The sequence below is a fragment of the Alternaria conjuncta genome (assembly GCF_024043145.1).
Source record: "Alternaria conjuncta strain BMP 0040 chromosome Unknown scaffold_17, whole genome shotgun sequence".
NCBI lineage: Eukaryota > Fungi > Ascomycota > Dothideomycetes > Pleosporales > Pleosporaceae > Alternaria > Alternaria conjuncta.
Genome location: NW_026250106.1, coordinates 600677 through 612742, shown reverse-complemented (window position 1 = coordinate 612742; position 12066 = coordinate 600677). Strand labels below are relative to the sequence as shown.

General features: G+C 52.0%; 5 protein-coding genes across 5 annotated transcripts; 2 read left to right on the top strand and 3 right to left on the bottom strand.

The window, feature by feature from the left end:
- Window positions 1-563: 563 nt before the first annotated feature.
- J4E85_009590 (uncharacterized protein) lies at window positions 564-1772 on the bottom strand (the record flags this gene model as incomplete). The annotated part of the gene is made up of 1 exon (XM_051473810.1): window positions 564-1772. One exon carries the CDS (start codon window positions 1770-1772, stop codon window positions 564-566), a length of 1209 nt encoding a protein of 402 aa, XP_051322595.1.
- A 767-nt stretch (window positions 1773-2539) lies between these two features.
- On the top strand, window positions 2540-2970 carry J4E85_009589 (uncharacterized protein; the record flags this gene model as incomplete). Its single annotated transcript, XM_051473809.1, has 2 exons — window positions 2540-2880; window positions 2931-2970. The coding sequence occupies 2 exons, from the start codon at window positions 2540-2542 to the stop codon at window positions 2968-2970; spliced, it is 381 nt and encodes a 126-aa protein (XP_051322594.1).
- A 201-nt stretch (window positions 2971-3171) lies between these two features.
- Window positions 3172-4047, top strand: J4E85_009588 (uncharacterized protein; the record flags this gene model as incomplete). Its single annotated transcript, XM_051473808.1, has 2 exons — window positions 3172-3340; window positions 3464-4047. 2 exons carry the CDS (start codon window positions 3172-3174, stop codon window positions 4045-4047), a joined length of 753 nt encoding a protein of 250 aa, XP_051322593.1.
- Window positions 4048-5042: 995 nt separating this feature from the next.
- Window positions 5043-5810, bottom strand: J4E85_009587 (uncharacterized protein; the record flags this gene model as incomplete). Its single annotated transcript, XM_051473807.1, has 1 exon — window positions 5043-5810. One exon carries the CDS (start codon window positions 5808-5810, stop codon window positions 5043-5045), a length of 768 nt encoding a protein of 255 aa, XP_051322592.1.
- A 286-nt stretch (window positions 5811-6096) lies between these two features.
- J4E85_009586 (uncharacterized protein) lies at window positions 6097-7431 on the bottom strand (the record flags this gene model as incomplete). Its single annotated transcript, XM_051473806.1, has 1 exon — window positions 6097-7431. The coding sequence occupies one exon, from the start codon at window positions 7429-7431 to the stop codon at window positions 6097-6099; it is 1335 nt and encodes a 444-aa protein (XP_051322591.1).
- Window positions 7432-12066: the final 4635 nt, after the last annotated feature.

Sequence of the window (12066 nt, the reverse complement as noted above, 5' to 3'; positions counted from 1 at the left end):
CCCCCCTCCCTCGTTGCATCTGGTTCCAGGCCTTATCTCTGCTGATGCTAAGTCAAATGCTTTGCGCAATGATCTCCAACCAGTGTGCCATGTTACGAAGACACGACGTGCACACGTTGACTGGTCGAAGGGAAAGTCAAGTACATGATGGAGCGTGATAGCCAGAATCAGACCCCCTTTCTTTCTCTCAGGCGCGAATGAAACCTCCGAGCCGTCGTACCGGGTAGTCGTTGTGTTGGTGGAGATTAATCGATGTCGCTGTATTCTGTTGCTGCTCGAGTATGTGCATACAGCCCCTAGGATGTATTCCTGGTTTTTGCGGTGATAGTGATCGCTTATCGTTGGTATTGTATAGGGCTTCTGGATATATGAGAGCACTTTCGAATGCTAGCCAACTTCAAGCAGCAGTCCAGCGCATGCATGGTAATAGGCGCTCAGCATGACGTTCGATCCGATCCAACAAGCGGACGCACCCACGATACTGCGTGTTGGTATGTTGTAGTTGAGGAGGGCAACACTGCATGGCGCGCTCATGCTCCTCTCTGAAGCAAAAAGGATGGATGTTATCCTTCGAACTGGGAGGGGCGGGAGGGGAGCTTGTCGACCCATTCCTCCATCGTGGTGCCCCTCATCAGATCCCGGAACTTGTAGAATGTGAACGGTCTACCCCCGAGCATCCTTTTCTGCTTATCAAATTCGATCTTGTCGTGCTCAAACAGCTCAATCCTCGTCTGTTCTAGGAAATCAGGCAAATGATCACCCCAATCACAGCCAGTCTGATTTGGCCCATTGTTTGCTTTGATAACGCGATAGCTGGGGACTTCCCTGATGCCAAAAGCTCGGCTTGCTCTCCTCAGCGCTGAGCATGGTTCCTCGTCATCTAGGTCGTTTCCAGCATCACTCGCCCACTCGCGTATGGCTGCATATGTGGTGTAGGAGCCCTGGGGAATGAATGTCGCCAAGGTCAGTATGAACTTGTCCATTGGCCAAAGCTTGCTTGAGTTTGAGATCCGGGCCCGGACTTCTTGCTTCTCGGTAGACTGTACATCTTTCATTTCGGCTTCGCATTGCTTTTTGTAGGCCTCGATAGCTGAGATAGCATCTTTTCGGAAGCTCTGCAAGCGATCGTGGTTGCTGTCGAGTGGTGGTTTCTCTAGATAAGCCTTTGTATATGGGTAGGCTTCTATTAGTTGAGGTGTAGTCCTAAGTCGCCCTAACAGGACAAGCTGGTGTGGCAGAGTAGCGAATGCTTTATCGCTAATAAATTCGATTGGCGCAAACGGATCATGAGGCGGTTGGCCGGCTGTCAAACGAGCTCTCTCCTCGTCTTCTTGATGCGAAATCAACTCCACTACCCTGGAAGTTTGCGACCAATCGAATTGGGCGTTGGCGACATGCTTCGTGGGTTGATCGATGGCCATTTGGTCTTGATCTCCGAGATTGGGTGGATCGCGGTTTGGGGCATCATCCGAAGTAAGCAGATCATCAAAGCCATGTCCTTGCATCATGGTCCAACAATGCTGTTCTATCTCTAGCAACATTGCATTGCGGACGCGTTTCCTCTCTTCGATAAATCCTTTTTGAATCTTGTGTAGGCGCGTGATCTGATCTCGATGATAGGCAAGCGCCTTATGAACGATGTCGGTCCTCGGGAGCTGGACGAGCCTCTGAACTCGTTTGAGATTGAATTCGATTTTTATCTTGACGCGCTCTTCGCGATCGATCGTGGTCTCCCGCCTAGTCTCCTGTCTGATCTTCTTCTTGTTTGGCATGGTCGGACGATGTGTTGATGTTGTTGAACGCGACGGCTGGGAGGTGTCCAGAGCGTCCGAACGCGTGAACGCGTCGACGCGTCAGGGATGATCGACAGGGCTGTTAGCGTCAGCAAGGTATCTGACTCCGCGACCCCGCGTCGTAGCCTCTTCCTTCAACCTTTCCATGTTTGCCGCACGTCTCTTCTTTAGGATGTTTTGGATAAACTTGCAAAGCGCCGAGCGTTTCCCCGGTTGCTGGAAAGCCAGAAGTCATTCAACTCCGTCCTAAGCCATGGCCCGTCGTAAGCCCTGCGCCGTCACCAACCACCCTCTATCCGATCACGCCTCTTTGCACACCAGTGTTGTGTCGCAAAGAAAGAAAAGAGACGGTTAGCTCTACTGGAACCTACTATCGCGAAAGCAGCTGACAGCGTGGGTGCTTACTGGGCATGGAATGGACTAGTACGACCCCGCTGTCAGCCTCCGTCCAGATTTCCAATTCCCATGAGCTGTGATAGATGAGCAATGGTGAAGTTTGCCGTCCCCTTAAGCCCATGTATGTACCTAAAACATTGTCGAATTTGGAGTCCGTTGATATTGGCCAAGCCGGCTTGATTATAGCCACGTAACGGCTCGGCGCTCGGGTATATAGCAGAGAATTTCATCCCAAGTTTCCTTTAGTAGTCATCCAGTTGATACACTCAATTTTATCCGATCCGGTCTCTCCAGTTCCAACAGATATTCAATACACATCTTCTTCTTCCAGTACCTAGCCATCTCCTACAATGCTGGATCACATCGGCCTCAGCGTCCCAGCGTCGCGATTCGAGGAAGTCACGGCCTGGTACCTGGCCGCGCTTGCACCGCTCGGCTACAGCAAACAAATGGATTTTGGTGGGCAGGGTGTTGGCCTAGGCCCAGACAGGTTGAACACCGTTTTCTGGATTTTTGGCAAGGGCGATGCTGAAGCAGCTGCGACACACTTTGCATTTCGATGCACTGATCGAGATGCAGTTGAGAAGTTCCATCAAGAGGGGGTGAAAGCCGGTGGGAAAGACAATGGGAAGCCGGGCTTGAGACCGTATCATCCAAACTACTACGCTGCCTTTGTAGTGGATCCTGTTGGGTAAGTGTCGTCGCCAGTTGGTGGTAACTGCATTCGGCTGACAGGTCTAGAAACAATGTCGAAGTCGTGAATCACGATGTGCCGCAATAAGTTCAAGCAACAGGAGCATGTATGCGTCGACAATATCTTTAGACGTCAATGAGATTGAGCATCTGATAGGTGACCGATGTGAGGTGTAGCCGTCTCTGTACCGCCTGCCCGTTTGACTACTGCCAAGACCCGCGTTTGTTGACAGCTCCTTCTACCCAAATCTTCTTCTTGCCTTCTCAACATCGTCTCCGCACTTGCATCATGCCAAAGATGCCTAAAACAGACCGCCTGCAGGCTCTGCTCGAGTTCACCCGTGAGCACAACGAGGTCGAGCAGAATCGCGTCTCGCTCGAGACCTTCCTCGCTGATTTTCAGCAAGAGCGTGAAGAACTCGATGAGGCACAACTGAAGCAGATTCAGGCAAGCCAACGTATGCCAAGCCACCTGCCTTTGCTAACAGGCTAGCTTGCCATCTATCAAACGCTCCTGGGTCTTTTCAATACCAGTATGTATGATCATGCCTTCTGCAATGACCTCACTGAACGCAAATCAGACACTTCGGTCTCGAAGTCCACTCAAACCTCCGCAGAGACAGCGTCATGCGCGACGCAGACCGACGCGGCGACAGACTCCCTTTGGGATCTCTTGCCTAAAGCTCGCGAAGAAGCCTACCAGCGCGGCCTCGACGCTGGAAAAGACGACGGACACATCCAAGGAATCAAGGAAGGCCACAGTGCTGGTATGACAGAAGGGCTGGCTATCGGGCTCAAGCAAGGGCAAGCGGAGGGCTTGAAGACAGGGTTGGATCAGAGCAAGGAGGTCGACATGCAACGCGGCATCGAGATAGGAAGAAAACTCGGCTATGCTGATGGTCTCGCTGAGCGCCTGAGACAAACAAAGGAGAAGATGAAGAAGCTGGACGAAGAAGACACCAGCAGGCACATACCACAGGTAGAAGCGACTCGCGAGAAGATCATCGTGAAGCTACCTCCAAGTCTACCCGCCATGGTCCTCAAGGAGGAGAAGGAGGAAGAGGCTAAGCCCAAGCCCAAGCCCAAGCCTAAGCCTAAGCCCATGCCGATGATCAATGGTATCGACCCATTTGCGTCGCTTTTGGGTCTGGCACGCAAGAGGTAAATGTGCGTTTGGAGGAGATAGGAAGGAATGTATACAAAAGGAAGATACCCAATGAAGCCAGGCGAAGCACAGTCAGTATGTCTTTGATTAGGCTCAAGTTAATCTACTGCTGCTTAACATGGAACTTTGCAGACAACAACTACTTGGCAGCTAAGCCTATGACCCTACAAATACCTGAGATTCAAAAGCCGATGTTTGAAGCGTTGATCCAACAGCAACTACGCGCCTTTAGAGCGCGTCCCAGCGGAAACTTCAACGCACACGTGTCGCATGAAGTGCCACCAAGTTTACGACATTCAGTAGCTATGTCAATCAGTGGCTAGATCTAATAGGTGACAGCAACATATGATATCAGCGATTCACTTTCGCGAACTATCAGTCACATGCTCCGGGTAGTCTATAGACCACTTCATTCCACGACTATTGAGCGTTGTAGTTTCCAGAACGTATAAGAGTTATCTCACGCTCGCGCTCCCACACAGCCCACTCACTCATCTATACTAACACAACAAAAGCTCGATCAAACTCTTGCCGCAAGATGTCTAACCTCATGTGGCCTGTACACGACCAGGTCCTCGAAGGAAGCTGGGAGATAGCGCGCGAGATATTATCGCGAGTCGACTCCATCCACCAGCGCCTTAATCGAAGCCTCCATTACAGTAACGATCGCGAAGAGCGAGCCAGTATCAGAGAGAAACGGAGGACTCTTCGAACGTACGCTATCCTCTGTGAACGGACATGGGAGCTCTACGAGTGGGCCCGCAATGATGAAGGGAAGGCCGCGCGACCAGAACATCCTTGGGACACTGAACCAGCAGCGCAGTCGAAATATGCGGAGGCTTTGGGACTCACGAAGAATGAGCAGCCAATATCCCCGATGAGGGGCGTGATAGAGCTACATCAGAAGTTGCAGGAAGCCTTTGAAACAGGAGCGGGATTGTTCTATTGAAACACGCGCTCGAATGAATTGATATATTGGACAGTAATAAACACCGTCATATCTCCTTAACCCTCTCCATTAACCCCTCAACCATTGCATCCAGCTTCTGAACCACATCCCACGGCGCCTCTCCCTCCCCTGTACTAACACCCATAGCCTCGCCATACACATTCCCCCAAGCGGGATACCTTAGCATCGGACTCCTCGGATGCCAGTCTTTTCTCCATCTTCGCTCTTCGCTCTTCAATGTATTGATCCGCGCTAACAACTGATGTACTTCTACTAATGTAGGAATGTGTGCTGCGCGACCGATGGTGTATTGTTTCGAGGGGGGTGTAGCGGCTTCGGCAGCTCGCCATCGGGCTTCGATATCGAGGGTCATTCGGTGTAGGTTCAAGGCGCGGGCTGAGACGGAGTAGAGGAGGTAGTCGTGTTTGGCCCATGCGGCTTCGTCGTAGGGGATGTTTGGTGGGGGTGGGCTGAGGTAGTGTTTTACGGTCAGACGAGGGGCGGAGGCTGAGGATCGTGGTGTCTCGGCGAGGGATATGGGAGGTTGCGAGGACGAGTGTGATGTATGGGTTGCGGAGTAGGGTGCGCCATCGGATCCGCGTGGCGTGCCGGTGGCAGAGTATGGTGCTCTGTCCGAAGAGCGTGGCGTTGGAACGGGGCCCGATGATGGCAGTTCCGAGTAGCGAGAGCCGTGGAACGATGGTTTTCGCGCTGGGGTCGAGAAGTGAGAGGGTTGGTATGAGGCCTGCGAACTGTTCTTCGGCGACTCAGCTGAGCGATGAGCGGCGATCTTGGATGAGAACTTGCGCAACATGCTCTTGAGGTTGATGTCAGTGATTGGTTGACGATGGAAGTCCTACCTTGTCGAGGGGATTGTGGATATACTGACAATGATGAGCCTGGCAGGAAGGCGCCATTCACCATATCTGCCATTGACTGTGTAGGCTCATCATGCTATTCCAGGTTTTTGCATATCTGCAGTGAATTGAGTGACTTGAAGATGGGAATGTGAAGCAAAGCCTCAACGTATGCGCGGCCAAGTTAAACATTACATGTATTCTCACCACCAAACCTGGCGACATGCCAAAAGCCATTTCACTTCAACTAGGAACACCTTCGTACTCCCAACCATCGACTAATCTTCTCTTTCTTCCCCTCTTGTTCTCTCTCCGGTTTGCTGCACACTTGATGAAAAAGGTAAGCACAGCTAGCAGGAAGATAATTACAGCCGCAACTGTCGGCACAACGACAATACGCGTACGGTTGGTGTCAGTAGTAGGAAGATATGGACACGTCGCATTGAGACCAATGACCCAGCAATCCGGCACACTCAGACTGTTCATGTTGATATACAGCGCATCTTCATCAGGAGCGGCAGCTTGCCAGGCAGAATAAAGATGTGAGTTTTCCAGCGCGGTGTGAGGTACGCTGAACTGATATGGGTCCCGACAATAGCCCTCAGCGTTCGCGTAGTAGGTTGAGTCGTCCGATACACGCCAATTGTAGGGTTGTCGTGGATCGTGGCAGGCCACGCGATGGCGTTGGTTGCAGTCTTCTATGCGCCAGCGCTGTGGATATGGCGACTTCATCATGACGACGCAGCGGTTGTCGTTTGTGTCGTCGCCTTCTCCAGAGGAATTGAGAGGCTGCCCAGGTGCGAAGGTCCATAATGTTGAGTGTACGTATGCGGCGTAGGGTAAAGGATTCTTGTCTGCAGTTGTGTTTGCGAGGGTTTGATTGAGGAAGGGTGTGATGCCGCAGGCGGTAAGATTGGTAATGGAAGGTATAGTTGACTGAAAGTCCGGCGTCGCGCTAACATCAAGTGACGGTGCATCAGCGAGAGCCCAAGACGAGTTTCTTGTTGAAGTCAAGGTGTTGTCGGAAGACGCAAACAAGCATCCAGAAGTTACACGCCCATCGGAGCCAATCGATACTGACTGCTCGTCGATGATAGTTCCGGGAGGGAAAACGTATTCGAGATCTGGTCCGAAGTTGTACTTGTCCATTTGCGGATCGATTGTGCCGTAACTAACGACAACCCGACGTAGCTGCTTGAACTCCATGAAAGCTTCTGTAGGCCATCCACTTTGTGTGAACAGCTGTCCATCGGCATTTTTGGAGTCATCGTAGTAACCAATCAATGGGCGGTTGGACCAATCAACGTCATACCACGAGCTGTTTAAGTTTGCGCGTTGGTCATCCAACGCGTTTGGCGTAAGGGTGTTATCGGAAAGATTACCCTGCAACACATCACTAAGGAGTTGCCCGTCTTCAGGAAGCTGGTCTTGCGCAAGGTTCGGTGCTGGGGCGTCCGGATCGGTGATGGACGAGGCAGCATGCACGTTGAACGTGAACATGGTTATCTCAGCATCAGTCGTAGTAGCTGTAATCTCGAGAAAGTCCTCTACGATACCCGTGAGCAAATCCAGCGTCATCAGAGATGTACAATTGTAGCTCCCGATTTGCAGGAGCGGTGGTCCATTAGGGGTGGGGAAGTCGATTATGGTCGGCGTTGCTGCACTCGTCGACGATGTAGAAGACGAAGATGGGGTAGATGATACCGTGTTTGTTGAGCCCGATGATGACTCTGCAGACACAAGAGCCGATGTCAACGTCTCCTGGCGTTTTCCAAGCTGTGGAGGAATTTCCAGTGTAGATAGAGGAGTATCCGCACTCAATCTGTTAGTTGTAGGCACCACTGTTGGTCCCGTCGCCACTGGTAAAGCACCCTCATCTGAGCTGTCTTCATTCGACTGGGGTAACTCCACTGGACATAGACTCCATACTGAACGTAGCGGATCCCAGTAAGTATCGACTGTGAATTGTCGAAAGCCGACAGCTAACAAGTTTGAGAAGCACTTTTGGAAAGCATTATGTTCGTACTGGTTATTCGTGAAGCAGGCTTGAGCTAACGATACAGCTGGCGTAGTATGGAAGTTGATGGGAAGTTGAAGCCCTACATCTCGTTGTGCCTACCATCAGTCAGCGATTCTGTTCGCTGATACTGCGTATGTCGAGCATGAGCCGACGGATCTGGAATGGTGCCACGAAGACCGCGCATGGACGTGTGATGGAACACAACCCCAACACCGTGCGACTACTTCACTGATGACTGCACGGAGTGCAGATAGCTGACACTTACTCTAAATGCCTCAGTCCAGGGCTCTATCCAACGCGTGTTCACAGCGCTCTGATCCGGGTTATACAACTTGTTAGCCGACATTCCCGCTGGCGAACCCGGGGACCAGCACCGTAAACACGTGGCTCACACCTCGCGTGCAACGGAAGGGATGGACGACACCCGTAAGCAGGGAACGCGATAAGATATGTTTAGAAACAGGATACAACGTGGAGTGTTCGTATATGCAGATGCAGGTGTTGATGGGTAGGATGTCGTTGGGATCTGCAGGGCTGGATGCGCGACCGCGACGGACCAACGGCATCACGTGGCAGCCCGCTAATTTTCCCACCAATCCCCTTCCGGCTAAAACTCAGCTGGCCAATGATGACGATTCGCATCGTCAAACTCACCGTTCAAAACACCAAGACTGCAATTTGCCAGCGACGATTCCAGCAAAACGTCCGGTGGCTTGCATCACGATTAAGCACCGGGTCGTCTGCAGAACGAGTGGGGGATATGGGGTATCACTGTTTACCCTTGATATAGTCCAGGTGTTCCGCATATTGTTCCCGAAGATTAGAGAAGGATGAGTACAAGCCTCGCACATACGCTTAATACGGGCGTTATAGCTAGGCTTACACAATACCGAACCCGCGTTGCTGGCAACTCGCTACCTACCGCCTGTAAGCGAGAGCTCGTGTCTCACTGTTCTGTACGACCTTGATCGACGTCCGAAAAAATGTTGAAAGAGCTTGCCGGCTGGATGATATGCAGGTCTGCGGCGCGAGGGAAAGCGGACAATGCATTGGGAGCGCATGGAAGGTTGCGAAAGCTTGCCCCAGGTCACTGGGAGTAATGCAGGTATGCGGCGCACGCTGACGCTTACAGCACGGATTGCCACGAGTACATTAAACGGGAGAAAAAGGGCCGCTGCAGGAGATGATGAGGTACTGCTATTACGACCCAGTTTTACACGGGATGTCTCCTGGCTGCGGATGCAACGTTGCTGTTGTGGTAAAAGGTCCGCTAGCTGTAGGCGATCCAAGCAACGTTGCCCACGGTAAAGCCGAGAGAGTCGGAGCGGTCACTCCGGAAAATTTCTGCACCTTTGCAAATGAGGTGAACGAATAAACGAATAGAAGGCTCCAGGCATGGGGGTCTTGGAGGAATGTAACGCAGGCCGCTGATGCGGCAGGTGCACTTCTGCCTCCTGACAGGATGGAGAAGCAAGTTGCAAGCAAGTCTGAGATAGCGACACCTGCGAACTCTGTGTTTGGCATAGCAAGATGGTATCGTTGCATCGAGAGGCCTCCATTTGGAAAGTGCGTACACTGCCACAGGAGGCGGCGATCATTCCGCAGTGTCAACACATTCGTTCGCAGTCGCCGAAGCCGAAACCGAAGCAAGCCCCAGTATCGGCAAAAGCAGAAACCACGGCTCCAGCTGTTGCAACAGTTCCGCACGTCCGCGGGGATATCCACAGTTGTTTGACGTCTAACGTCTTCACTGCGTATGCACACAAACAAACGAAGTTTCGCCTGGACCCAGTGACTCCACAAGACTGTTGACGCAACCGCTTCCCGTGCGCGTTTCACCGAGGCCATCAGAAGGTAACCGAGCGTGCCGAGCAGCTCGAAGTCTGGTTACGAGGGTCTTGGTCTGACACCCGTCCGACTGACTCTGACAGTCCTGCATACCCCTACATATGTAGTGCAGTTGTGAAAGCGACGCGTTTCGTGCATAACTACTACCTCAAAGCTGGACATGCGATCCTGGACATAGGAAAAGGTTTCACCATCTAAGCTGCATGCACATGTCATAAGTTCGACCGGTTGGTAGCCCCGCCACGAGCCACAGACTTGAGGCGGAGGAGGTCCGGCACGATCTACGCTAGAGGACGACGTTGTGATGCTTGTGCAGATCGAAGGGATCACGACATTCACACGCAGGAACCTACCGTCAGAAGGGCCTCATCGAGTCCCCTGATGATGTTGTTCGTAAAAAGAAACATGCTCAAGACCGAGTTACGCCGGACTATCGTAACCGTACCGTTCAACGTTCAACGGTAAATGGGGATGTGCATGCGTCTACTCGCCCCCGAACAGAAGCGAATCCGATGTCCCACAATACCACCGTCCCTGGTACCGATGAAGTCGCATTGTGACATGTATGGGCCTGAACCAAAGCCGATGGATCGCGGACCCGAGGGAGTGGAAACTGAAATACTCCCTCTCGAGGACGGCGACCTTCCACCAACGGCTCAGCGACGGCGTTGTCTTTAGCATCACAGGGAAGGGCGGTAGACTATGGGATTGAACGGCGACATCCTCTCGACGGCGCCCACCCGGTACCAAAGTTCGAAAGACGCTATCGATTAGACCTTCTGTGTCCGCATTAGGGTACCAGAGTTTGAGCTATGCCATATGCACAAATTGCCCGTGTCTTTCCAACGCTCCTTGCACCATTGCGGACATGGAGATATACGCTAGTCGCAAATCTCGCGAGCCGTCGCGCACTAGAGCGTAGATCAAAGTCTAATAGCCGTAAACGGTAAGGCCACCAGTAGCCGCATGATCGAAGTCCCAGTGTCTTGTTTTCAGTGTTTTTCTAATCGCCGACCCTGGGTGTAGTGGCATTGGCTGATTGGAACGTTGACGTGGACGGCCCAACGATCATACCGAGGACGTTGAATCGTGAATTGCAAAAGATGCGATTCGCTCGGATGTACGGTGGTAGAGGGCCAGAGCGACCGTACCGCACCGGGCGGGATTGAGTGTATGATTCGTGAACACAGCTAGAGCGAGGAGATCACGGTGGGCGTATCTGTGCGTACAAACTGGAGGTGCGTGGACAGTTCGTAATTTCCACAGCTGCAAAGTAAGTGTGGCATGGGGAAGTCTTCCGAAACTATTGCCCGCGTCACGGATTGCTATCGTGGTATACGTCCATCCCAGGGAATCCCTGGGGACATGTTTCCAGAAGTGCCGAAGCCCATCTTCATGTCGCAGGTATCACGGGTGACAGATTCTTGCTCAGCGGTCCAGAGCCCCACCTCGGCCACTATTGGTGGCAGTGTTAGGAAAAGGAGCGACCAATCAGTCAATTTAGAAGAAGTTATTGTTCGTCAGCTGTGTGGGTCCAGTCCAATAAGGAGACGGTGTAGGCGACACTGCAGAAGCTGCGACGGGTACGACTGCGTGGACTGATCGGGATCGCGGCGAGATCGCTCCATGCGTACGTTGAGGTGTGGAGAGGGGTTTTCAGCATGGTGGCTATCGCGGACGATTGTGAGTATCTGTCACGAGTGGGTACCACAAGCAGTCGAGATGTCATTGGAGCGGTGAGCTCTCGCCTGGAAGCGTTTAGAAACCTGGAACTTAGTGTTCGGCGATCGTTGTTCAGTGTGGGAACTCCTTGTTGTACCCCGTCAGGCGTTCAAGTGAGGGAACTTGGTACTGGGAGTCACTAAGGGATCGTGTGATGATTGAAGTTTGTTCACAAGGTCATAATTTGTTATAGTGTATTGTTTTTGATTGGCATCGGTGTAGACGCTTGCAAGTGCTGTCGCACCGCTGGGTATTATTACTGGCGACTAATTGTCGCAGTGTACAGTGAGACCTCCCTGGGTCCAAATGGAGAAACGCCGTAGTGTGTCGGACTTCGACATAGGCGATGCTACTTGGCTCCGACAAGCCAGAATAGAAACAGAAATGATGTGCCTCCCAACCGTGACACATGAACAGAGATGCTACATGGGGTATCCTGAGAGTCGTGTACAATGTTTCCCTTTTTAGGTGCATGCAAAACAAGAGTAGACAAGGTTGAAAAGCTTTGTAACAAGCAAAGTGTCGATCATTGAACATCGGCCATTAATAGAAGTAGGTTGTTTGAAACATGCGACGTATAGACAAGAAGGGGTATGGTGAACAACGTGAAACATGATAGACAG